Below are 26,501 nucleotides of genomic sequence, written 5' to 3' on the forward strand. Positions count from 1 at the left end.
CCGGAGTGTAAGAAATAAACTGAACATTCAAATTTTAATACACTCCATAATTTTGTATTACAAGTTTAAGTAATGTGAATATAATGAAAACCAGGTTTACTTCCCTGGACAGCAGACAAGACATGCATTTTTTGAAAAAACTTTCCTCAGGAATGCAAGGAGAACACTTACAGCTATTCAAGAAAAATGAATAAGTGGTAAAATTCAATCTTATTCTCACTGGTCACACCATTTTTTCGGCCAAGAATCAGTTTTAAACAACAAAAAAAAAAAAACTTTAACTGCTATTATTTTAGTTGTTCTCTCGAACACCTACTAGGACAGCAATGCTTCCTTCCCTTAGCTCAAATCCTTTCTAAAGAGACATAAGAAACCCCTATATTGTCTCCTCAAGCTTTTTCCTATTCAATTTGCACTATGTGTCTACAATATTAGAAATCAAAGTCTTACAGTGAATGCCTGTTGTCAAAACCCTGATTACAATACATACAAATACTCTGACATTATAAAACACAGAATACACAGTCAGAAACCCATTGCAAATGGGATAAATAACCTTACAAGGAACTAACTTCCTGAAATGAAGAGCAGCAATGTGTAGTAACTCTCATAAAATACTTTCAAGTATGAATGATTCTGGTGGCATGCTTTCTAATCAGGATATATGGAAAACAGACATCTGACACATCAGCTCTTTGATTACTTCAGCATTGCCTAATAATCTATATGAGGTAAAAATTTTGAATGAGTAAACAAACTAATCACTGATACTAGGAACTGGAAAACAAAATTACATTGCTAGTCCAAGTAGTCACTCAGACTAATTATAAAAAAGGTTTGTGACTGAGATAAGGTCAGAAAAAAATACATGGTACCCTTAGAAACAGACAGTCCTAACATTCTACTTAGCAGACAATAAAGCTTTCATTATTCCTCTTCCTCTTCTGAAATTCTAAACACTCTAACATAAACAAAAGGATGTAAGCATTATAAAAAATCTAGTCCATAGCTCCCATAACTTCGTCATGTGTCTAGCCATCAACTTCATGTCTTCCAGAAGGAATCACTCTCCTTACTTAACAAATATTAAATACAAAAAGGTAAGAGGAAAGGGCAAATGCAGATATAACAGGGCATTTTAGGCATGTCTTTATGGTGCCACTCTGCTACTGAAACATCCTGTTTCTGATTTGGAAGTGATTCTTAAGTAACCTGTGGTGGAGATCACTTACAGTTATCTCAGCTAACTTTAGGACCTCAGCATGTGTTGGATTCCTCACAAGTCCTTTAAATCAGGATTCAACTTTCTTATGTTCAAGACACGTTAATTTCTTTTGTATTTGAAGGCCGTTGCTGGGAGCAGAACAAAGAAATGTATGATAGTTTTGTATGAAACCTGATAGCACATCCTTGACTTCAAAGTGTTTAATGGCTCCTTGTGATACCCACAAATGCAAATGTGAAACAGAAATACAGGGAACAAAGTCTAAGGGGAGGAAGATACATGTACAAAAACAAGAACATACCTTCAAACTGTTGAAACCAGGGAAGACTTGCATTTGAAAATTGAAAGCAGAAGATGGACTGTCATGTAGAAGTTACATAGCCACAACGGGATGCCAAGAAATTTGATACTGCCTGAAGGTCAGCATTGGTAAAACTGGTATTTTAGCTCTCTTGCTCACTGGTGAAATTAGGGCTCTCAAACAAGTAAAAATCTGTGGAGTCACAATTCTTGATAAGCGCAATCTGAAACCGAGTTCTTTTCCTCTCAATGGCCCTAGGTTTTCTCTCTGCAGAAGTATGTAGGCCTTATAACTATTTTACCAATTTAGTAAAATACTAGACACATAGTTGGGGTGTGCCATGGTGGTAGAAGAGGTGGGAGAAGACTTCAACAGAAACAACTCACCAGTGTTGTTATTACAAGATCACAGAGGAATATGTAGTACCTCCTATCTGCAGCAGTCACAGCTGGCAGGAGAGCTCTGTTTCGTCAAAAGGTAGTTAACCCTTTGAGATTACTGTAATTAATTCTTGCCCAGAAAGAGGAATTTCCCTTAACTATAGTCTTTGCAAAAAGAGCTCTCTCATTTTTTCCTTTAACATTCACTGTAACTACACTATTTAAACATGAAACGGAAAGAGGAACAAATGAACACTGAACCCCTCTGAGGAGGAACACTTTTATGAAATCTAAAACTGCATATTAAAGCATTTAGGTTGTACAGGACTTGTGACATGTAAATCTAGCAGCACTACTGCTAAAGCCAGCTTTCTCACTTAAGAAAAAGACAAGTCTTGCTTCACTTCTTAAGAAAAACTGCTATAGGAGAATATACTCATCTAGGGGGTAGAGCAGACCAATCCAATGCATTACAGATGACCTATCCCTCAACTGTATTCTTTGTGGTGTTTTTTTTTTTAAACTGGAAGGACATAACAGACAGAAAAGCATCAGTTATGATTTGAGAAGTTGTGCACTTGTGCCCACCTCTGACACATAGTTCTCCCAACGCATTAAAGTAATTTTGATGGTTTTACTGGCACCAGGCTTATATCTTTCATTTTTAATTTTTACTCTATTTCAGATAATGGAGAGTGTTTTTGTGTCATGTAAGAACACCTGTTGTAGGAAAGATGGAATTGAAACTATGTCACCATGAGATCCACCATCTATCAGAGATAGGAAGGAGAAAAGCTTCTCCAGAACAACACTGCAAGGACACACTAGAAAATGCCAAGTACAGCTGGCAGCAAAATGCTTAAACCAAACCTGAAAAACAAAACATCCACGCACAGGTAACTGTGCAGGGTATAGTACTCACAGTAAGATATGAAGCCTGAAGAACAGGAGTGGGGAGATAAATTAATATTTTTCTGTAGCAGAGAACAAGTGTGTGTCAAAGCACACCATGATCTTCCTACTTATCCACATCAAGCAAAGACATGGCAGAATACAAGTGCTGCCTGTAGACATCAGAGGTAAACACTAATGTATGAAAACAAAGTGGTAGAAGCACAAATGTAGTTACAATAGGAATATGCATGTTGGATAATGCTAAAAGAAAAAAAGTGAAATCCCCCAAAAAAGTTGTATCAGGAATATCCATCAAGAACTTTCACTCATAAATGTGCAAGTTGCACTTCCAATAATTTTTCTTTCCAAAAGCTCTAACTTCCAATATCTTAAGACTGATCAGCTTAACTGTGACCATCTTGCCACATTATGCTTCTGTCACTTACTTAATTTTGTTGGCTAAGTGTATTGAGCTGCTATACATAACCACCTTGTAGGAGTAAAAAGACTGTCTTCAATTGCTGAAAGGGAAGTACACATAAATACAGGTCAATCTTTTAGTTTAGTAAGACTATACCAAAGAAAAATCAGAACTGTTGTGAAACTATTGTTGTCCACTTCTATACTTCCAACTCATAAAAAAATAACAGTGTCTAAAAAAAAGCCCACCATAATTTCACAGCAACAGTTATAAACACTTTCTCAGAAATGTTTACCCATGGCTAACTTTAATATCATCCGATTTTACATTACTGTAGATATATGTAATACAGGTCTTTGAAATTGCACCAAAGACATTAATTGCAAGGAAAAATATTTTCATTTTGATCATAATAGTTGACTATGTAATTTTCAAATTTTTAGTTCTCTAACACTTTAAATAAAACGTTTAGTCGCAGATATGGAATCCAAACTTAGCATAGTCAAAAAAGTGAATTAGGTTGTATCTATTTTGTTTGTACAACAAACAAAAAGTGCTCTCTGTAACTCAGATGCAGAATTATGTACTAAAATATGTAGAGTAGAAATACCTACTGTAAAAAATTATTGTGGAAATCTACATTTAGTTAATATTTAATATACTTTGCATTCTTCTACCCCAATCTTGCATTTCACAGACTACAGTATTGTCACAAATCTCAGTATCAAAAATTTTAAAAACTCAATTTATTAAAACATTTATTTGTTTGGAAGCTTAACTAACTGCTTTAACACCTTATTGCCAAAAGAAATTCAGAACAATTTGCCAAGCAAATGAAGCGGTGCAAAGCCTGCCCATAAATACAAAATCCTTTCAAACTCAAGGTTTCCCACCCACACACTGCAGACTCTAGAATTTGTTATAACTAGAGAAGGGACAAAAAAAACCCCAACAAATTAACTTGAAAAAACTCTACCCTTAATGCGCTCTTCTCCAGTTCAGGATCAGTTTCAAGCTCTCAGTCACAAAGTTCTCAATAATAAATCTCTACTGTAAGTGCAGATTTGAAATTTTGTACACAATTACTCTATTTGGAATAAAATAAATCCAAATTAAGTAACAAAAATTTGCTTCAATGGGAGTTCATCTTCAGCTCTATTTAGAGGAATCCCATATACACAGGAAATAATTTAAAAAAAAAATTTAAAAAACCTTACTTGAAATAAACAACCATAAAAACTTGGTTATATGGTTTCTTTTTCTTATGTAGAAAGGATGTATATTCTTATATAGAAAGGATATTATTTTAAGGATAAGATATTAACATTTCACAAATATTTATGCATTAAAAACATCACTACTGCCAATGGATTTACTATATCCAAACAAAAAGTGTTATAAATTTTTTAGTATTTTTTTTCTTGGTTGCAATATTGAACTTGCTTTCTTTGATTCCAAACTTCTTCAAGAAATTCTCGGTTTATACAAACCAAATAACAATACGTGATGTCCTCAAATTAGTATCAGGAGCACTTACTCATCGTACTTGATATGATAAATAGCTTCTTCATCAGTGTCCATACAGTCTGAATAAGATGTGGAAGGTGTACTGTCCAAATTATTTACATTTTCTCTAGAATGATCTTGATTTAAGTTTCCATTAGTCCTTTTGTAAGTGTTACCACTCTTCCCTTGAGCTTTACCATTCTTATGTCCCTTTGTTGCTCGGGTAACATTTTCTACATGAGCTTCAAACCAGGCTCCAATGCTGATATCACGGGCATCCACCAACTCATTTATCTAAAAGGAAAATTCAATAATGAGTTTATGCTTATTTTGTAAAATACCAATTAAAAAAAATAAATCAGACAACTTACTATGCTGCTGCTTAACTTTATCAGTAAAATAACCAACTATTACAACTAGTTGCAAGCTCATAAATCACAGTTGCAAGTTCATAAAGTCATAAATACTTTTATTTGCACTTCTAGTATTTTATTATTCTTCCTTCATTAAAGTCTCATATAACTATAATTTATATATAATTTTAAAAAGAAATGCTAACTTTTTTTCTCTTCAAATCTGAAAATTTGTTTATTCTCTTCTACTGTCTTTTCCTCTTGTTTCATCCACTGTCCTTAATGGCTATGATAAGCACATACAGTATTAAAATACTAACTCAAAACCAAATGTTTTACAGACCTTCCTGAGCCTCCAACTTGGAATTATTATTTAACTTTCTACCCTTCTGTTCTGCAAGATTTTTTTAATCATTAAAGATTTAAGGATAAATAGGAAAAAAATCTAAATAGGTTGCCACCAGAGTCAGACAGAATGTTATAACTGTAAGAAATGGAATTCATCTCAGAATTTCTCCCTTCTGTACTCAGTATTACTACTGCTACTGAACAACGAAACCATTTTACTATTCTAAATCTTGTTGTATTTTCTTAAGTCTTCAGATAATAAACAGATGTTCCTTTAATAATAATGAGAACACTGAAAGAAAACATTTAAATACCACTTCAACCGTATACCAACTATAAAAAATTATTACAACAGAATTACTGCAGATTAAAAATCTTTAATTATCAATATGAGACACATTTATGCATATACATAAATACACATATGGTTTAAGCTACAGTCTTTGTCAGGTACCAACATTGTGCCAGACAGATACTTACACACTCCAAAGGCTAATTTCTAAGATATGAATAATCTTATATTTTCCCAGGAGCAAAACCCAGTAAGTTTTATATTTAGAGTGAAGCAATCCTTCAGTATCTGAAAGCACAACTGATAGCACTTTGAGCTAACACATTTATCCCATTAAAGGAATACTTCCTGGTCTACTCTTGCTACTCCTCTTCCTCAGATAACTTCACAAACTTAATGTTTTGTTCTTCTGCATATGTAAAATACCAACATATATTTTTATTTTTACTTTCTTAGAATCTACAGTATTCAAAGTACAGCTTATTAGTAGCATGACAATTTCAGCCACATGATAAACAAATCAGAAAAGGACAGCCTTATTATAAATCAATCAATTTTAAATATACACGGTGAATTCTGACACTTCTAAAAGGAACCTTCATGAAGACATACCTATGTAATCTTACATGTTTAAACAAGTTGCAGCTCAGAGTGGTGCTTTACTTCCTCTTCTCCAAAATACAGCTGAATGAGATACACACTATTAACAATTCCCCATCTGCTGCTACTCCATGCAACCCGTTATACAAGTGCTAGAGAAGCCATGTTAGCAAAGTTAAAATCCATCATATCCAGATCCAGAGCAACAAAAAATGGAAAAATAATAATAAAACAATACATCAATGTAACTCCCTTAATCATTCCTTTATAATACATGCACATGTAATTAGATGTGAATAATTACAAAACATACTTCCCACACTTGTAGAGAGTAAGAGCAAATAATTATTACCACAGACTACTGAGGAGCATAATAATACAATTATTTTGTGTGAGTGGAGTTTGGTTTAAGAACTGTTTTATTAGCAGCTATTTGTGAACAGTATTAAACAAACACTGATTTTAATTACAGATTCCATTTGTGTGATTTTTATTCCAAGCTAGTGTTCTTGGCTAAAATGTTTTTACTGCAGTCAGTGTTTTTTGAAAGAAAAATTGACCATATGAGAATCAGAAAATGAAATACATGCTTCTGAAAGAGATTGTTTTTTTCTAAATCATTCCTGCATGCCCAAGTCACTGTTACTGTAACTGCTCTCTTGCAACTCATCCTGTTATTCCTCTTTTTGGCCATTACTTAGCCAAGGTGGTGTTGTTCACTCATGTCAAGTCCACCTTGGGATGGTCTCCCTATTCTTAGACCAGATACTAACTAACAATTCTTAGTAACAAAGAACAAGAGCTGCGCACATAAATCCATCCACTACTAGTCCTCAGAGCCCACAGAACTGTATCAGATTTCAGGTACAACTGGGCTATAAGACAAGCTAAAAGATTCTGATTTATATAATATACAATGACCACACAGAGAAACTCTGTTTAAATCACCATTTTAACCATCAAATAATAATTTATATTAACTTTGATTTCCAATACCAACTCTACCATTATTTTTTTATAGTTTTTTGAATTGGAGGTTCCATACCAACTAACTTTCCTTCTGGCCGCTGAAGACAAAGAGATAGAACACAGAGATTTGGACTATCCACAGCATGGAGTAAGTAACAGGTATCTTGCTGAGTCTAGCCCTGAATGAAGATCCAACAAGACACAGGACTGCTCAGACAGAGTAAGCTATAACTAAACATTTCTTCAAGTAGGTGAACTACACCTTATTGTTTGACAATGAAATGCAAAAATCACTAAACATATCCACCTATTTAGCCACCTAATAACCTAGAGCCTAGTTTATTAGGCTCTAGGCCTTTTTCACTTGTATTAAATAAGTTTTCAACCTCTGAACTACAATACCAGGGAAAATATATGCTTCAATGTTTTCAAATACTGTAATTAAAAATCCTTTGTATCCATTCATACCATTATCTATAAATAGCAAGCAGTGAAATGACTCTTTCCTTAATTTTCTCTAGACACATTTCAAACACATTGTTGACTGAAAAAATAATCACAATAATGAAGGAGAAAGTGTTAGCTCTTTGGAATGAGACATCACAAAAATTTCAGCTGACTTGACAAAATAGGTTTCCTTGAGTATGCTTGCTGATCTCACCCTTCTCTGTTAGTTTTTGATTTAATCCTGAACAAAGCAGCTAAGAGACTACTTGATATTTAACACATTGAAATGTAACAGTCTTGAAAAAGAAACATTTTAGTACTCTTCCTCAGATCAGTTATCTGCTCAGTTCTCTCATCTCCCCATCCTTTCTCGTATTACCTTTTACACTCCTTGATTAATTGTAAAGCTTAAGAACTGAAGAACTGAAGCTCTTTCCATTGTAACAAATGCATACAAAAGATTGAGTTTCCACATTTAAGCTACTGATTTTGTAACTCCCCGATTCCTCAGAGAACGAACAAAAGTCTAACTGAAATTACCTTGTATACGTGTGGCAGCCTCTGTTGCATTAAGGCTACAAAAATTTGGCAGCCTCTGTTGCATTAAGGCTACAGAAATGAACCCCCTGGTGTTCCAGCTGGGTACCACTGGGCTTGACTTCTGGTTAATTCAGCACTAAGTCTAGTTGTGTTCACTAACATCCACAATCCAGATTCACCAATAGTGCAGTTCATTGAAGCTACAGGAGGAGGGTTCAGGATTGCCAGTGAGCAATGCACTAACCACAGAGCATTAATATGTGTCATGACAGAAAGTAAAAGTAACAGATATCTGTTAGCACTCATATATATTAATAAATGTTCATATATATATGCAAAAATACATATTCAGCTACAATAATATTCCCAAACATTAATAAATATTCATGTGTGTGTGAAAATTATTCCTGGGTCTGCTCCAGTGCAACTGGGAGGTGCAAAGCCCACCTAAATGTGCCCCTTCAGGGAAGGAGATACTATTAGCCTATACCAAGCAGAGGTGTTTTTCCCCTCTGCCTTTTGTCCCAAAAATACCCCTTCTTTATTATAATTTTTGGTCCTACCCAAAAGGAGTAATTTCATATTACAGATGGGGTTGTGGTGACTGTGGTCTTACATAGACATGTTCTTTCTTCATCTGCATTCCTAAGTGTGTGAAAATTACCATGCAAATTGGACTGGTTCTAATGAAGCACTGAAATATTAGTATTAAAACAATTATTTGGAAAGCCTAAAGAAAAAAGAAGTGTAAAAACTACACTTTAACACTGAAACACATTTTTTATTAGCTTCTTTTGCCCACAAGAATTTGTTTCATAGCTACTCTTTTCAAGAATCTGTTTTGAAGAATAAAGTGTGTCAGAGCTTGAGAACTCTCCTGAAAAGTGAGATTCATCCAAGGGACATGCTCATGACTCTCCAAGAGTCAGTTTCAATTATGTGAATTTCATTTAAGCCAAAGCGGGGAATTAAATCATAATAGAAAGCAATGAGGATGCACTCTGAAACAATAAAACCATACCTTTCTAAAAATAAAATTAAATCCACAGGAGTGAAATTTGTACATACCTTGTACAATCCAATGCCTGGATCAATGAGAAACGAGCGAGATGATGTAGATGGCTGACTGGGTGATCCACTGCTTGTTTTTTTGACTTTGTTCTTGCAGTTGGAAACAGTACAGGGATTGACTTCTCCATCCTGATCTGCCACAGATGCAGTGGTAGGAACTTCAGAATCAGAACGTATCAAAAGCTGAACTATGTCATTTAGTCCAACATTGTAGTCAAATAAAGTGTGTCCATCTTCAAGCTGTCAAAAGAAATGTGTACTTGTAAAACTCTACCTTAAGGTACCTAAGCAGTTTTTAAATCTTTTTATAGACAATAATTGTGCAGACCAGAAGTGGAAAGCCATATCTTACTGATAAATAAAAACCTATGCCTTGAGCATAGAAAAACACAAACTCCTCCAGCTAACTACAACCATAATTTCATTGATTAAACATCATTGGAAGGCTTAAAACTAGGAACAGACATTTCTACAGACTGATGTCATCTACCTAAAATTAAGCTAAGAAAAACACTAATACAAGAAGTACTGCCGCTTTGTTCAGTTAATACCCATAATGACCTAGACCATCTTTGAAGCAAAGATTTGATTCACCTAAAAGTAAAATGCATTGCTTTGAAATAAAAAAATTAGTATTAGCTACACTTTACTTCACACTGCAGTGGGAGAAAAGCATGCATGACTGAAAAACATGCATGACTAAAAAACTGATGTCTTTCCAAACTATTCTAGCAACAAAAAGTTATCTACTCCTTTTCCTAAGAACAGATGTTATTTTCAATACTAATTGATGTTTCATATTTTTTTTCAAACAGAACAGCTTTCATTACCTTGTGAGAAGTATCCATACAAGAAAAAGAGGGGAAGAAGGAACAAAAAAAGAAAAAAAAGGAGCACCTCTCCAGTTTCTAGTAATAGTTTTCTCTAACATTCAAACAATCTCAGGATAGACTAAACTGGAATCCACAATTTATCTCCATCCCCACTGCTTTTTCTAAATAACTCTAAACGGCACACGACTGTGATGAACAGAAACTGACAGTCAATCAATGAAACAGTTCTTCTATGAACTTAAAATCTTACAAAAAAAATTAACTCTCCTTACTGCTGATAACTACTGTATGCACACCTGGGACCTGTAAACAGGAGTATTCATAGTTTGAGTTGAAGCTGACACAGCTGTAAGATCAACAGCTACAGGAAAGAATCTTACTTAGCTGCCCATTTTCAAACCAGTTCAACACACAGCACACAAAACCATACTGAATATTTTCATGCTGTAACTATTAAAGAAATGCAAGTCTTAAAACAGAAATCTCCAGTAGCTGTGATTATCCAGGTGACTACCAACACCACCTCATACTCCTGGGCCTTCTTCATACTGAGAAGTAAGGTGCTTAAGTAACCTCTTCCATCCCACCATGTCATTACTTCCTACACTTTTGACAACTCTTTTACAAAGGGCATAGAAGTGCTCTTGTAGTCCTACTACAATCCAAGATTTGTGGGCTTTTCACACCACAAGCACTGTTAGTAATTTTAAAGCATTATTCTTATACCCAAAGTACAAATAAACCCAAAACAAAGACAAATAATGATACTGCAAAAACATATTGGAGGAGATATCCACATTGCTGCTGCTTTTGATCATTACTCCAGGCCACATTTAAGATTAAGACCCTCCCAAATGATTTTTTTTTTTTTTGTTGCAAAATGGTTCAAAAGTTCAGCAGTATATCTGCAAAAGATATCAATTCTGAAATAGTGAATAAATTAGATGTTATAGCAGACACATGATTTCTCCATTTTCCTGTTCCAACTGGACTGTACAGCCTATGGCAGAGATTACACTTTAGTTCCTAGAATCCTGTGGTATAATGAAATCTTCTGAAACCTAATGTACTGGAGAAAAAATTATAACTTTGCTCCTGGTAGACCAGAAGTATTTAAGCAACATGCCTTTGCTCCTGCTCTCTCAGGACAGGTCCTGTGCAGACAGACAGAAAAATATTTTGAGATAGTGCAGTTTAAAATTTAAAGTTAAAGTTAATTCAGTGAAGATGTAAATCTGAAAACTCTGAATCATCTACAATAGCTAGGTAAATGTCTTGTGTCTAATTCACAATCTATTCTTCAGTTATGACTGCAGATTAAATTATGTAATCCACAAGTCCTCCCTGTTAGCATGAAAGGTAATAAAAACCAATTTAAAAAAATGAGGGGAAGAAAATGAATCTGTCCAGGAATAGTTACAAAGACATAACAAGGCTAGGCCCTGAGGAACAAGCTGCCTTCCCTAACAACATGCACACACATACACACACACCCCATCATGCCTAGACTACCTATTCCTTCACAACAGTAAGACAAGTCTCCTCCTCAAAGGCATTCAAAACCTACCTGGACTCATTCCTACTGACCTATTTGAAGTTTCCCTGCCTTGGAGGGTGTGGGTTGGACTAGATGACCTCCAGAGGTCCCTTCCAACCCTAAATACCCTAAATACTCTGTCATTTGGTCAAGTCACCTTTGATGAATATGAACTAAATGGTCAGCCAAATAAACTCATGACTGCAAAGTCGTCTTATTTACAGAATAAATGTAAAAAAATTAGACTATTAAATGGTTGAGAAAGTGGTTGGATCGTGGCATCCAGAGGGTAGTAGTCAAAATCCAAATCTTATTAATTAATCTTCCTTAATGATGCAGACAATGGAACTGAGTGCACACTCAGCAAGTTTGCAGATGACATCAAGCTGAGTGGTGCTGTTAACACACCTGAAGGATGGGATATCCAGAGGGAACTGGACAGGCTCGAGAAGTGGGTCCATGGGAATCTCAAAAGGTTTAATAAGGTCAAGTGTAAGGTGCTGCACCTGGGTCAGAGCAATTCCCTGATACCACAGGCTTGGGATGAAGAGATCAGAGCAGCCCTGCTGAGAAGGACTTGGGGTACTGGTCGATGAGAGGCTGGAACTGACCCAGCCATGGGCACCCACAGCCCAAAAAGCCAAACATGTCCTGGGCTGCATCCAGAGCAGCACAGGCAGCAGGGCCAGAGAGGGGATTCTGTCCCTCTGCTCTGTATTAGTGAGAGCCCACCTGAAGCCCTGCATCCAGCTCTGGGGTCCCAGCAGAGGAAGGAAATAGAACTGTCGGAGTGAGCCCAGAGGAGGCCAAAACCACGACTGGTGGGACGGAGATGGAGCATCTCTCCTACAAGGAAATTGAGATTTTTCAGCCTGCAGAATAGAAGGCTTAAGGGCCACCTAATTGCAATCTTTCAGTTCCCAAAGGGAGCCTACAAGTTGAAGATGAATCTTTAATAAGGGCATGTAGTAACAGAAAATGAGTCAATGGCTTCAAACCTGAAAGAGGACTGGTTCAAATTACATATTAGGAAGAAATTCTTTACAGAGGGGGGTGAGACACTGAAACAGGTTTCCTGGAAAAGCTGTGGATGCCCCATTCCTGGAAGTGTTTAGGGAGAGACTGGATGGGGCTCTAAGCAGTCTGGTCTGTGAAAGGTGTGCCTGCCCATGGCAGAGCATTTGGAACAGGATGATCTTCACAGTCCATATAAACCCAAACCATTCTATGATTCTATAATCTGCCAAAGTGATTGTGGTTTGTGTTTTCCCCTCTGTTTTTATCACTTGTACTCTCTGCAGGAATATTTTATGACACCAGATTATTCTATGACTAGTGAGGTCACACTTAAGTCTCAAAGCACAGTAACAGACATAAGATTACTATAAGCACACTTCACATATCTCCTAATGTCATAGGGAAAGAGCTCCTGTATGAGCAAGAAGTATACTCCTAAGTATGAGGAACTGTATGAATTTAGACCAAGTTGATACACTGCAACAGTGCCTGCTTCTAGAAACAGAGTACCACAAAACCTCAACCAGCTTTTTGACTTGCAAGAATCAATCAGCTGCTTTTTGACTTGCAAGAACTGTGCCTAGCTATTACTTCATCACTGACAACTGAAATCCTTGAAGTAACAAAGTTGGAAAACAGTGTTTAAAGAAATCAATTTCACACAGGAGAGCAGATGGTTTTTCTGGTAGTTTTATAACAGTTTTTCTTGAATTACAATAGACAATTTTATCCCATTCTTCTGTATAAAGACACTAAGAAGATTCCCTAAAAGTATGTTTGCCTAGATGTTAGCACCTTAAAAGAAAAGAAACAAACATTACAAAAGAAGCATTTAAGGTCACTTGTCAATCACAACCTTATATATGCAAATGAGAAACAAAAGTAATCACACAAGTATCAAATAATCTCCTTCAACTCAGCTATGATTTGTTAATAGGTGATTAGAACATGTCCTAGAGCAAAAATAACTGAACAGGCAATTTCATTTGTGAGATTTTACTAGCTCTTCTGATCCTACTGCTGTAAGAAAAAGATTCATTTTTTTTTCCTTAGCAGTAGATTTCACTTTCAGTTTCAATTCCTCTTAAAACTGGCATGCTTCAAAAGCTTTTAAGACTTCATTAACATGTTCTGAATAAAAGGACACCAAAGAGCAACTAGCTTTATGGTATCTAACACTCCATTCACTATTCTAAATACATGTACGTTGATAAACAGATTACATCTTCCAAATGTATTTTCATTATGTGTTAGAGACACTATAAATTTCAAAACAGTCCTAGAGAAGGTTTTTATAAATATTTAAAGGTAACACAGCATTGTGTTTACACTGCTACACAAGACCAGCCACAGAAATGCAATACTGTTATTGATACCTACCTACTACTACTGTTAGAAGAACTGTCCTGAAACATCAAGCTACAAATTGCATTAAAAGCATGTAGAAGCTGCGCTTACATGAACATGAATAATCATGCAGAGTGTGATACAATACTGCATAACTTGGGTAAAAAAAAATTGCCTGATAAATAATTTACCAATTACTGTCACACTAACTACAAGTCCCAGCAAAAAGACAACTCATTATGGCTTCTACAGCAGGTACAGAGACCTCCCAAGAAAGCACAAAGTAATTCTTATATCTTAATGTGTGACCCAGGAGCAGGGTGACCTTAATCCAGCCATTCCACTTGACAATCAAGATCTTTAGTCACTTATGAAAGAGTGCTTTTGTCGCTATTGGACACAAATGAATACAGAGAAGCTTGGTGAGTTTAAGAGAGAAAAGAACTAATTCTATTTCTAACTTCTAAATATATAGAATTCTAAAAGTGACAGTGGATTGGAGGATGAAATTGCCATTTCTCCAACTACACTGGTCAAACTAATAGTCTATCAATTCTCTCCTCCCACAAAGAATGCAAAACAATCATTATTTGCATGGACAGTGCATGAAAATTCTAGTAGAAATATGTAAACCTTATCAGAGGGTTAACGATATTTTATGAGAACTTTGCAACTTTCAAAAGAACTTCAAAATAAAATGTAACACTTTTAAAAATCAGGGCAACACGCCTTTAAGCATCATCTGAGGTCTTCTTTTCCAAGAAATGCACCTGCATCTAGCAATACAGATGAAATAAGCTATAATAAATGTAGATGAGTGCTTTAATTAACAAAGTAGAATGAAAAAATAAGTGACATCAATCTTATTCTGCACAAGCATTACATGGCAAATTTAACAGGAAATGTGTAAGAGGAAAGATCTTCAAGCTCAAGTTCAGTAAACAAACTTGGTTAGGAGTTTGTCAGAAGTTATCCAGAGGGTATTAGTCTGAAGCAATCAAGAATCTGTAACTTCCTGCTAGGTACTTACTGCAAGCAAGCAAAGTGGATTTCCAGAACTTCATGTATTTTCCATCTAAGATTGATGTACAAACCTAACTTTTCTTGCCTAAAGTAGGCTGTTGGAATTAAATTCCACAGAAACTTTTAAACATACCTCTAACCAGCACCTGGTAACAGAAAACTCAAAATCAGCTTTTCAGCATGTAACAGAGAATTTTGGGCAATGCGACTGGCTCAGGACAAAAACAATTTAATAGCCTTTACTACCCAACACTGGACCCTTAGTTTATGGACTTCAGCCATTCTCAGAGTGTGCTCAGTTTGGTTACATTTTCAAAGCTGAAAGAGAACATGATCAGTATTTTTGATTTCACCTGGAAAAACCATACCTGCACCTCGAATCTAGTCAAAAGAATGCTTAAGGACTCTGGTATCTTTAAACACATGTATTAACCACATTCTGAGTAGTAGGCAAATGGTCAAGGTTTTTACAGTAACTGTGCAGTGACACTGTTTCACATGGAAGTACAGTTGTGTCAGTACAAGAGAAACAAAAGCAAAACAAAGGGGGAATCTAGTAGCCAACCACCTGAGAAAGTTACTGTCTTTGGAGATTCAATATAGGCTGACTTAAGTGTACAGAAACTCCAAGAGATGCACTTCCTCCTCAAGCAACTGTAGTTTTAACAATATTTGTTACAAGTTCCATACAATCTGCTCTGTCAAAAAATATTTTGTGTGGTGATCATTCTACTAAAACATCCCACATTCTTCTGTCACATGGGCCAGTTCTGATGCCATCAGTGAAGTGTTTTAGACATGTATCAGTAACTGTTGAAAGCCCAAGGTATTTCCAGCCCTGAATAATGCAACTCCTCAAACAAACCATTATATCAGGAGGAAAAGAAAGCAAACATCTTTAAGCAGAGACTGTACATCTACAAGATCTACAGGCGCCTTCTCACATGGCTACAGCAGACCAGTTCTGAAGAGCTTCACTATACTTTCTCCACATTTAACTGAGGTTTTTACATATATACTCTGCAAGACATACACATTCTGTTCATACTGGTTTTACTCTGGTACTCCTGCAAGTTTTCTCCTAAATCTCCCCTCCTTATTTTTAAGAAATTCTAATACAAACCAAATAGCTACACCTACTAATCTTACACAAAATCTAACTACAATATGGATTTACTTTTCTATATAGGAAATAACTTCAATTGTGCTTGAAAAGATATACCAAAGAAACCATGGGTCACCCTCAGAACTAAAAAAAATCCCAGGTTAGACTTACTAGTGCTTTTTGTCTTGATTTGGATTTCATGGCTTGCTGTTAAAAAATAAAAGCAAATGACAGATAATTCCCTCATTTCAAGAAAGAGAGTTTACTAATCAATTAAAAATGTATTTTTTAAAAAATCATAGCTTTGCCTTTCCTCTCTTTTAGAGAAACACATGAGTAGGTGAATTATGTGAAAAACCAAGTTCTCTAACAGGTTCTAGATCCGTACTTCTCCAAAAGAGAATACAGACAGACCACAACACTTCATAACACAATAACCTAAGGAATTACTAGTGTCTGGAGAATATGGTCCAAATTAGACTCAGCTCTGTCACGTTTTTGCACAAGACTCACATTTCAAAGCAGCCTACAAGAATGCTGATGCCACCAAAAATCCCAACATGGCCACACAAACTAGCCTTTATATCAGAGAACATGCTCTTTTGACTGCATATGTGTGTTACACAACAGCTAAGGACCTGCCCTGGATACAAGCAATAAGGCAGTCGGAACATTGGATAGTATCAAATTACTTACTATCAACTAACCATATATTAAGTAGGTATCATAGTCTCAGAGAGATTCCCACAGTCTCAACAGAAAGCATACAGCGAAAATAATTCCTAGGTAAGAATATGGAAGCTTTCATAATCTATAAAAAGCTTTTCTACAACTGCAGTTTCAACTAAAAGAGTTTGATCATACCACAGGGTAAATATGCTGTGTTTGTTCAACTCTCCCCACAAAGAGGAAGTTTGACATGATATAAAAAGCCACACAACACAGAAACAAATTACAGAATCTTGTTGCTGATATGGTCTGCAATTACACATCAATCTTGGTATAAACACGATGATAAATGTACATTAGTCATCTTCATACTCAATCAACAAGACTAGCTTTCTCTGAGAAGACATTGACACTTTTACTGAAGCTCTGTACCTAAAATTAAGAATAAAAGCTTACATTCTCCAATAAACAAGAGGGTTTTGCACCTTTTCTACAAAACTATTTGCATGAGTATACTCTATTTGCAGAGTGTATAGGTGGTACCAACATATATTACCTTTTGGTCTGAAATAAATACAATCCAAAATAGATTCCAGTGTACAAGATTAGTACCAAAACAAAAACAGCTGAAAGTCAAGAGCTGCAAGGCTTCTTTATCAGAAAATCACAGTGAAGGCAGCTACTTTCAGTCTCAATTAATTATTTCAGGGAGTTCAAGTCTGCACCTCTTCTAAGTTAAACCTTTTAAAAAGCAGTTTATGTTTTTCCTTTGTTACTGAGGTACAGAAAAAAAAAAAGTTAATTTATATATGGTAGTTTCTTCTTGGATAAAATTCTAAGTCCCATTAAAGGAACATTTGGTCATTAACTTCTGGCTGGAAGTTAGAGCAGCAAGGTTTCTCTCCTTTTCCCATTCTAAGGAGCCTTCCAATTAAGTAAATGGAAGTTCATGCTGTCTTCTGGATGCTCTTTGATGTTATTTGATACTGCCATTAAATTTTTTTTTTAAAAAGCAAGCATGTCAAAATATATAGCTGCATAAAGACTCTCAGGCATGGAAAGAATCATCCATCCCTGCACTGATTAGATGAGAAGGGTCAAGTACCTCCTGTATGATGGTATGGGCTTCTATAGCAAAGGCAACTGAAGTTCAGCAACAGTGGTGCCAGCGAGAGCAAATGGCTATCTGCAGCTTGTGAGGACACCTGTAATGAAGAACTGGTTAATATCTCTTCCATAATCAACAACAAAAATCTAAAAACCACATAAAAAAACACCAATAACCAACTACATCTTTACATAATTTTACAGTTAAATCATTAAGTGCAGAGATCAGCTTTTAAAGAATAGAATCCTCTCATAACTATCAGTATTATCGATATCAACATTTGATTCCATATTATCATGGAAAATCATTATAATTAGTTGTCAGTGCAAGCCTTGCATTCTGCATCTAAGGGTTTGTGGAGTTCTTGATAATTCAAAAAAATATTCCTTTTCTAAGAGCTTCCAGATTAATTTTAAAAAGTACATGTACTGAACTATCCTAAATAAATTACATGAATGTGTGACTCAAGTGTGCAGTGTGACTCTTGGGGATGTCCTGTGCAGGATGAAGAGTTGGATTCGATGATACCTGTGCATCCCTTTCAATCAGCATATTTGTGATTCTGGGAATAAATATATGCCATAAAATACAGCCCTAAAATTGGCTGTAATTTCTTAGAGTTACATAATGCTTTTTCAGGTTCCTAATACTTACATAATATATAAAAGCCAGTATAAAGGATTCCATTTTCACCTATGTTTCTTTGCTTTGCCTTCAGTTTGTTTAGGTACTTTAGATAATAAAGTCAATCAGATCCAAGAATAGTAAATTGCATTAGTAGCTTTACAGTAAAAATTTAACAAAAATATTATTTCAGTAAACTTCTGCAGTTGTATAATAAAGGCCTACCCAACCTACTATCAGGTAAGTTTTGAGTATACACCATGAATTCAGTATGTCAGGAATTTTGGCATGCAGTCTGATCGCATCTGACCTGAAGACTCCAGATGACTCTCCTCACACTACAGAGCTACTTGTTACCAGCTTCATCAAAGAATGGCAATTACTTCCCTTCTAAGGTTTCTTCAAACTGTTTCTCTAAAATAAAAAACTTAACTGCTCCAGCTGAAGATTTCTCACCCCAGATTTCTGCCTGAAGCAGATGGGGTTTGGACAGCTTCAGCTGAAAATATTTACAATTTTCCAAGCAAAATAAAGCTGGGAAGAGTCTGTGCTAAGAAACTCAATTGTTCTATGAATAGGCTTAGCACTCCCATTCCTGAGGGAAAGACTTCAGAAGTATTGCTTTTCTGGCTTTCGGGAAATTCACCCAAGTCATAAGTATTAAGGACTTAAACATACTGTATACAAACTTGAAGTCTGGAAGCTTGAACTCACATGAGATTCCACCCACTATTCATGTGCCAGCCCAGGTTACCCAGAAGCTAGAGGTTTCATATAATAAAGGCATGCCCTATTGCCAGATTTTTAACTGTGTTTTACTGAAGCTACTTTACCACAAGCATGTTCTCATGCAAAGCTAAAGCTCTTCCACTCCTCTTACCCCTCTATTGTTTCAGTTAAATTTTACAGAAACAAAACCCAAATACTTGGACATTACAATGTGGGTTTGAGAAACTAAACACTCAACTTGCATGGCTAAGTAATACAATGCATACTACCATACTTTGTGCACAAAAGCAGAGCTTAGTTTCTTCTAGTGAAGTAGGCCTGATTTGCAGCAATTTTCACCTCAAGTAAATAAACAGATTCAATATTCTCACCTCCCCCTGCTGACTTCAGTCTCCCATAAAACAGCTTAGGAGTGGTTTCCTCACCAACAAGATTAATGACTTCAAAAGTAATTTCAGTCACAGACTCCTACATATATTGGCAAAGAAGTGTTTGGATGCAAATGGTTTTTTTCCCCTACTTTGGTGAGCACGATGGAAAAGATACTGAGATAATGGGTTTTTTTAACTGTAGTCATCTAAAAATTTTCACTGAATTCAAATTCCAACAGGTTGGGATGGGATGATGAGAGAAGCCAACAAAAGACATTAGTTCTTATCTTCCACAAACAGTAGATATTGCTGAAATACAAGAGTGTGCATGTTTAGTTATATGCAAAACATAAGTAGGTATTAATACTCTTACAGTAAGTATTACAGAAAACCTCAAGCTCTCTGGTGTGTTTTCAAATTTAAACTTACTGCTCTATTTTTCCAGTATTGTAACTGAGAGAAACTAGAAATCCCACCATGACTGTAACTTAGCTCTACAGAAAATCTGCCCTAATAGGCCAAAATGCAAAGGATAGCTCCTTCACTTTCATGCATAAATTGAGAATTTCTATTCTCAAGAACAGTTTCACATGCTTTCCAAATAGGAGAAAGAATATGCTACTGGAAATCAGATTGTCGTCTTGCTTTTTCTGAATTTCTCTAAGAATGAGTTTATTCAAAGTTAACACATAACACAGAAAAATATTAGATGTGAATAGTCTGTAGTGGAGCAAGGTCAAAATACATTTTATTCCAGCATAAGGAAATATTTGTGGCCATATAGGAAAATCCTTCCAAATAATGATCCACCATTTTCAAGGGGGAAAGCAAGAGACATCACTGCAGGTTTCTATGTTCAGTAGACTTCTCTGGCTAACTGCAGAGTTAAAAAACTTTGCCTGAAAGTTCCACCTCAATCTAGAATATGCCTTGACTTCTGTGGCTAGTAAGATCATTCAGCTCGGCAGAAATGTGGAGCACACAGAGCACAGGATGTCCTGTACATGTTTCAGAGTAATACTACCTTGTCACATGTGAATGGTAGGTCCTTCTGGCAGTAAGAGATGCCAACCTATTCAACAAAGCAGCGCTATTCCTGGCATTTACAAGAAAAAAAAACCCAACCCAACAGTAATAGAAAGTACTACATTAATGACAAGACCAGGTTTCTTCCAGTGGTTCCAGGGTATTTTAACCCTTAAAAACAGACATGAGAAGTACTGACCACTTAAGTTCTTTCATTTGTCTTTGAAGATCAGACAACAGCAAACTACAGTAAAGCACATTAACTACTTACTGAACACAGAGACTCCTAAAAAACTGCGAAATTATGGCTCCAGCTTAAAATCTTAGCTGAAATTGTTCTCCACTGCAAGCTAAGAACATGATGCAGTTGAAATTCAGCCCATAAACAATGACTCACTTAGGTTTCTACATCCTTATAACCTCATATACCTCCCATTTTTAGGAGGATATTACTTAGCCAGGCTTCTCATCACTTGCAACAACCAAGGATTTCTAGAAGTTCCCATATAGAGTACAGTAAGCAGCATTCAGTAGCAGAGTCGTGGTTCTACTAGCAGACTGTGCAGATTTAACTATACAGAGCACTAACCAGATAAAACAAGAAAAGGATTTCACCTAGATAATTTTTACAACACATATATCAATCTTCAGGGGGCTTTTCAGTTTTCACCTAAATATACTCCTTTCTGTTCATCGCACATTTAACTAAAGTGACCTTTTTTATTTTTAATATTAAAATAAATATTATGTTATTTTATCACAGCCCTAAGAGAAGTTATTTAGCTTCATGTTATCAACATCAACTTGTGCAAGAGCAACCCTTCTGATTTTTTTCTTATGAGCACCATGGAAACAGAAAAGCAACCCATAATCAAGAAAGAAACTTGAGAATTAATCATGGTAATTACAAGAAAATTAACGTTTATGGGGAGTGAACACTATAAAAACCCAATCCCCTAACTCTTCACTAACATGATCCCAACTGTGTCCTAAACTGGATATGCTAAGAACCAAACTCACACATGCTGCTCATGTAGGCAACTTCAGCTATAATATTTCACTATCCCGTTTTCTCAGGCAAGACATCTGTTAACTAAAATGTTCACACTAATTGGTCTCAGCACTGTCAGATTACAAGGAAAGCACAACTCATTACAGGCTCATCTTCTCTGCTTCTCAGATAGAGAAATTTGGGTTAAAAACCTTGGGTTTGCCCCACGTAAACATCTATACCCAAAGAATTGCGCTAGCATAGAACAAAGCTAAGCACGATACACGACTCCAAGATTCACGGTTCCTTGATTTGGCCCCCTCAGAAAAACACATATTTGTACATAATGTTCCTTAAAGACCAGCCCTCACAAGTGCTCACTGTCACTAATCTGTAGAACACAAAAAACTAGTCATTTGCTACTGGTTGGAAATCTAGGCTTAGAATCTAGCCATTAATGCTTGTCTCCTGGTTAAGAGATAAATTTCTATTTTTTAAGTTTTCTCTACATGTCTGTAAAGATACACACTATATCTCGTTTGAGGCAGCAATCTCACTGTTGTGCATTACTCAGCTTAGGTGAACGCTTCAACACTGCTGTAAGAAGATGCATCTTCGGAGTCACTCTCCCTGAAATGTACCACACATTAGGCGCCTTCCGCCTACTTCACTTTCACTACCCGAGCACTGCGTAGTTTACCCAACGCAGCTTCAAAGGTTACACCCAGCAGCGAAGTTACACCTGAGGCGACCCATTCGGAATAAAACCTTTGCATCCCCCCAGGGGAGGGGAGGTACCACCTCGCAGAACACTTCCAGCCAGTCACCCCTCCCATAGCGGCTTCCCGCGGTGGGACGAAGCGCCTCGCTGGACCACCAGCAGTCGCCCTTTCGCAGGCGGGACACGCCGGGACTCACAAGCCGAGGACACCGCGGCACCGCAACTTGTGCCCGCGCCGCCGCCTCTCCAGGCCCCGCCACGTGCGGACCCGGGCGGGTTTTCCCTGGAAACCGCTCGCGGCCGGCCCGCTTCCCGCCCTGGCCGGCCGGGATGCGGCGGAGGAGAGCGGGGAAGCTCCCTCCGTGCCCCCGCATCCCTCCGGCCACTGTCACTCGGGCAGGATGAAGGCGGGAGCCGAGGGAGGAGCCTCCCGCCGCTCAGGTGGGAAAACAAACACACAAAGGGGTCTCGCCAGGAGCCGGCGAGGGGTTTTACTCCCTGGGGTTTTTACTCCATCGGGGAAAACGGGGGTCCTGGAGCATCCCTCAGGGCGGGCTCCCGCTGCCCTTGCTCCCAGAGCCGGGAGTAAACAAAAGCGGGAGCTCACAGAACAGCACATGGGTGGAGACTGAGCCTGAGCCGCACAAAGAGCCGGGCCGGGATTAGGGGAGACCCCCGGGGGTCCGCCTGCACGGCGGAGCTCCCGCCTCACCTGCTTGCCGCGGTAGAAGAGCCGCTGGCGGTCGGGGCTCACGCGGAAGGTCTCCTCGATCTTCTCCCGCAGGCACTCGATCTTGGTGAGGCGGCTCAGGTCGTCGATGGTCTGGGTCTCCGTGCCGTCGATGGTGCGGACCTGGATCCACATGGTGCGCGCCCTGCCGCCCGCTCGGCCGGCCGCGGCGAAGGATGGGCAGGGGGTGGGAACGGGCTCCGCTCCGCGGGCGAGCACCCACGGAGGTGATGGGAGGTGCCGGCGAGGGGTCCGGACCCTGGCCCGCTCTTTGTCAGGCCCCACGGGGCAGGAATTTCAAACCCCGCGGAGCGGGGGCGACCCTCCCGCCCGCAATCCGGGCGGCCCGTACCGCTCGGCGGGGTGCGGGAGAAGGAAGGGGAGCCGAGCGGTTCCCCACGGCGCTCCCCGATCCCGCCGAGGCAGGGCCGGTCCCGGCGGGCGGGCGGCGGGCAAGGCTACGGGGATGCGCCGGAAGCCATCGCCCGGCCCGGGCACTGTTTACCGGGGAGCGCCGCCGCGCTCACATGGAGGTCACGGCGCCAACGCCGATCTCGCGAGAGCGCCCGGCCGCGGCCGCGCCGACAGCACGGCGGGGGCGGGGGGAGCGAGGCGGGCGCGCGGCACCGCCACGCCCCCTCCCCCGCGCGCCCCGGGCCCGCCCGCGCCGCCCCGCGCGCCGTGCCCGGCCGGCGCGAGGCCCGCGGCGGGAGGGGCGGGCGCGCGGCCGGCGGCGTCGCCATGGCGGCGCGCGGGCTGTGGGGGGCAGCGCCCGGCACCCCGAGCGAGCGCGACCAGCGCCTCCCAGGACACCACTAGGACATCACATACCAGCGTAACCCTACACTGACACGGCTACGGGCAGCCCTACCCCGAAGGAAGATGCAAGTGCCGGGCGAGACTAGAGAAGGCAAGAAGAAGCTTCGTTTACGCCCCGAATCTGGTGTGCGTTTGGCTCTCTGTGTTTTTCTGTAGTGGGTAATTCTGCAAATTGCCACCAGGAAAATCTGGAGTTACGTAGCTGTTGTGGGCTAGCCCTGTTGGGCAGCTGGGGCCACGCATTCCTTTGGTCACTCTGTCACAGGAAGGTGGAGAACAAAGAAAGAAGGTCGAAAGTGATAAAATGGACATCTAAATAGCAATAGTCTAATTAAAATTGTTAAAAATTAGTTATAACCAAAAGCTCTGAGCACAAAGCAAAATGATGAAGTATTTCAGTACATAAAATTGACAGGCACCTGGAATTTATCGATTTCTACAAAACCAGAGCTTTGTCAAGTTTAAAGGTTGTTTAAGAAGACAAACACCTTATCTCCTAATGCCCTGCTCTTTCTCCTTATCCCAGCTTTCACTGCTGAGTGACATGAAGCGGTCTGGAATGTCACCAGCCTTCCCCACTGGTTCCCTTCCTGGTGAACTCCTCCAGCCTACTCACACACAGTGTTGTCCCAAATACAGGTTTTTCTGTCTTTTGTGTAAGAAGCTAACCCATAAGAGTTATTTGTTTATTTCATATTTGTACAGAGGTGAACTCACAAAATCAGCTACAGTCAGGCTGAGAATTTACACTTTCATAACACAGAAGTACAATCATACCTAATGTCTAATTACATGCCTATTTAATAGCCATTGAACTCAAAGAAAGGAAATTTAGGTTAGATATATAGTAGAATTTTTTTACTGTGGGGATGATGAGACAGAAATACAGGTTGCCCGAGAAGTTGTGGATACTTCATCCCTGGAAGTGTTCAAAGCCAGTTTGGATGGGGCATTGAGGAACTTGGGCTAGTGGAGGTGCCCTTGCCCATCGCAGGGAGACTGAAACTAGATGGTTTTTAAAGTCCCTTGCAAACCAAACCATTTTATGATTCTATGATCTTTTGCCCATTTTTGTGATTCTATGATCTTTTGCCCATTGTATTTTAAATGTATTGCTTGTGTTCAGTGAGGGTCTTTAGCTGAAGGTGGGTAGTCTAAACTTTAGAGGTGTAGTTTCATGCAATAATGGACTAAGTTAATCTAAAGGACACGGGTCTAACTGATTTGGCTAACTCAAGTAAAATTTATTATACTGTCAGACAGTTTACTACTTATCTGTTCTTCTCAGTTATTCACTCTGCAAAATTTTTTCTTTAAATCATTCATCATTTATGATTCTCCCTTTGAGATCTAAATTTCTCAATGTGAATATGAGACCATTTGAGCCTCATTTGTTTAATCAAAAAACATCTCCTCTTGTTTTCTCTCAAATTCCAAGGGATTTCCCCACATCAGCAAATCCAACTGTGTCTTTTCTCTTGTAGTTATGGTAGGACCCCTCTTACTGTTCTTTGTGTTAATGAAATTTAAGAATCATATAGCACAGATACTAACCATCATCATTATTGGCTATGTTCTAGAAAGTACATTTTTACACGCTTCCATATTTATATGCATACACTTAAGACATAACGAGCTATTGCTTATAGTACCACTAGTGAAAGGATAAATAACACAATTGTTTCAGCTATCCTTTATTTGGTAAGCATGCTTTTTACCATATTACATGTGAGTTGCTTAAGGAGTGTAGTAACTCATCGCCACCCCTGCTCCGGTATCAAAAAGGGCACTGCATTCAGGTCTGCAGGCTAAAAAGAACTGCTTCCAGGTCACAGTTCAGATCCATCTGGTGTATCTCTCTCCTTGGTCTAGACAGTTCCTTTTTAAATTCTTCAGCAAAATCAGCTTTGATGGCATAAATGCATGGGTTGCCTGTGACATTTGCCAAGATGTAAAAACAAGAACTGTGGTCACATATCAAAGACCATCTGAAGGGTAGAGAGCCGCATGGGCTTTTGCAGAGCTGACCTCTTATTTTATATTACAGGGCACCAGGAAGCTAGTGTAGTTTTTACAGCTATTCATGCAATTTACAAACCTTACAAACCTCTCTGCTGGGAAAGATCCCTTCACATTCATCCCTATTGCAGGGAATATTCCTTTAATTCTCAGTTTAGCTGGAGAGTTTGACAGAGAGGAACTCTCTGAAACTCAATATAAGCATATGCAGGGTTCTGAACCCAGGAAGAAACAACCCTATGCATCATTGCAAGCGGGGGGCTGACCTTCTGGAAAGTATCTCTGAGAAGGAGCTGGGGATTCTGCTCAATTTTTACCAAAATTTGTAAAAATAAAAACTCTTTAACACCATTGCAGCATTTAGAAACAGGCATTCTTTATTCAGCCAGATGCACAAAGGGTTGTGTCCTCTGAAATTTTGTGCAAGCTGAGTACAGAAAAAGCTCCTGTTTTGCATAATATTCATTGATTTTCCCAGAATAAAC

The 26,501-nt window shown here is 38.5% G+C and overlaps 1 protein-coding gene across 10 annotated transcripts in view; it reads right to left on the reverse strand.

Moving 5' to 3' along the window:
• The window catches only part of UHRF2 (ubiquitin like with PHD and ring finger domains 2), a 76,201-nt gene extending 52,467 nt beyond the window's left edge, over window positions 1-23,734 (reverse strand). For all 10 annotated transcript variants that reach the window (XM_021531690.4, XM_021531689.4, XM_085567388.1 and 7 more), the window contains exons 1-3: window positions 23,161-23,734; window positions 9,345-9,587; window positions 4,759-5,021 (exon numbers count right to left, since the gene is read on the reverse strand). In XM_021531690.4, the coding sequence (XP_021387365.1) occupies window positions 4,759-5,021; window positions 9,345-9,587; window positions 23,161-23,313 (659 nt within the window). In that variant the 5' untranslated portion in view covers window positions 23,314-23,734. The remainder of the gene's footprint in view (window positions 1-4,758; window positions 5,022-9,344; window positions 9,588-23,160) is intronic.
• Between the last annotated feature and the right edge of the window lie 2,767 nt (window positions 23,735-26,501).

The sequence above is a fragment of the Lonchura striata genome, chromosome Z (assembly GCF_050655825.1).
Source record: "Lonchura striata isolate lonStrDom1 chromosome Z, ASM5065582v1, whole genome shotgun sequence".
In the NCBI taxonomy this organism is placed as follows: Eukaryota; Metazoa; Chordata; class Aves; order Passeriformes; family Estrildidae; genus Lonchura; species Lonchura striata.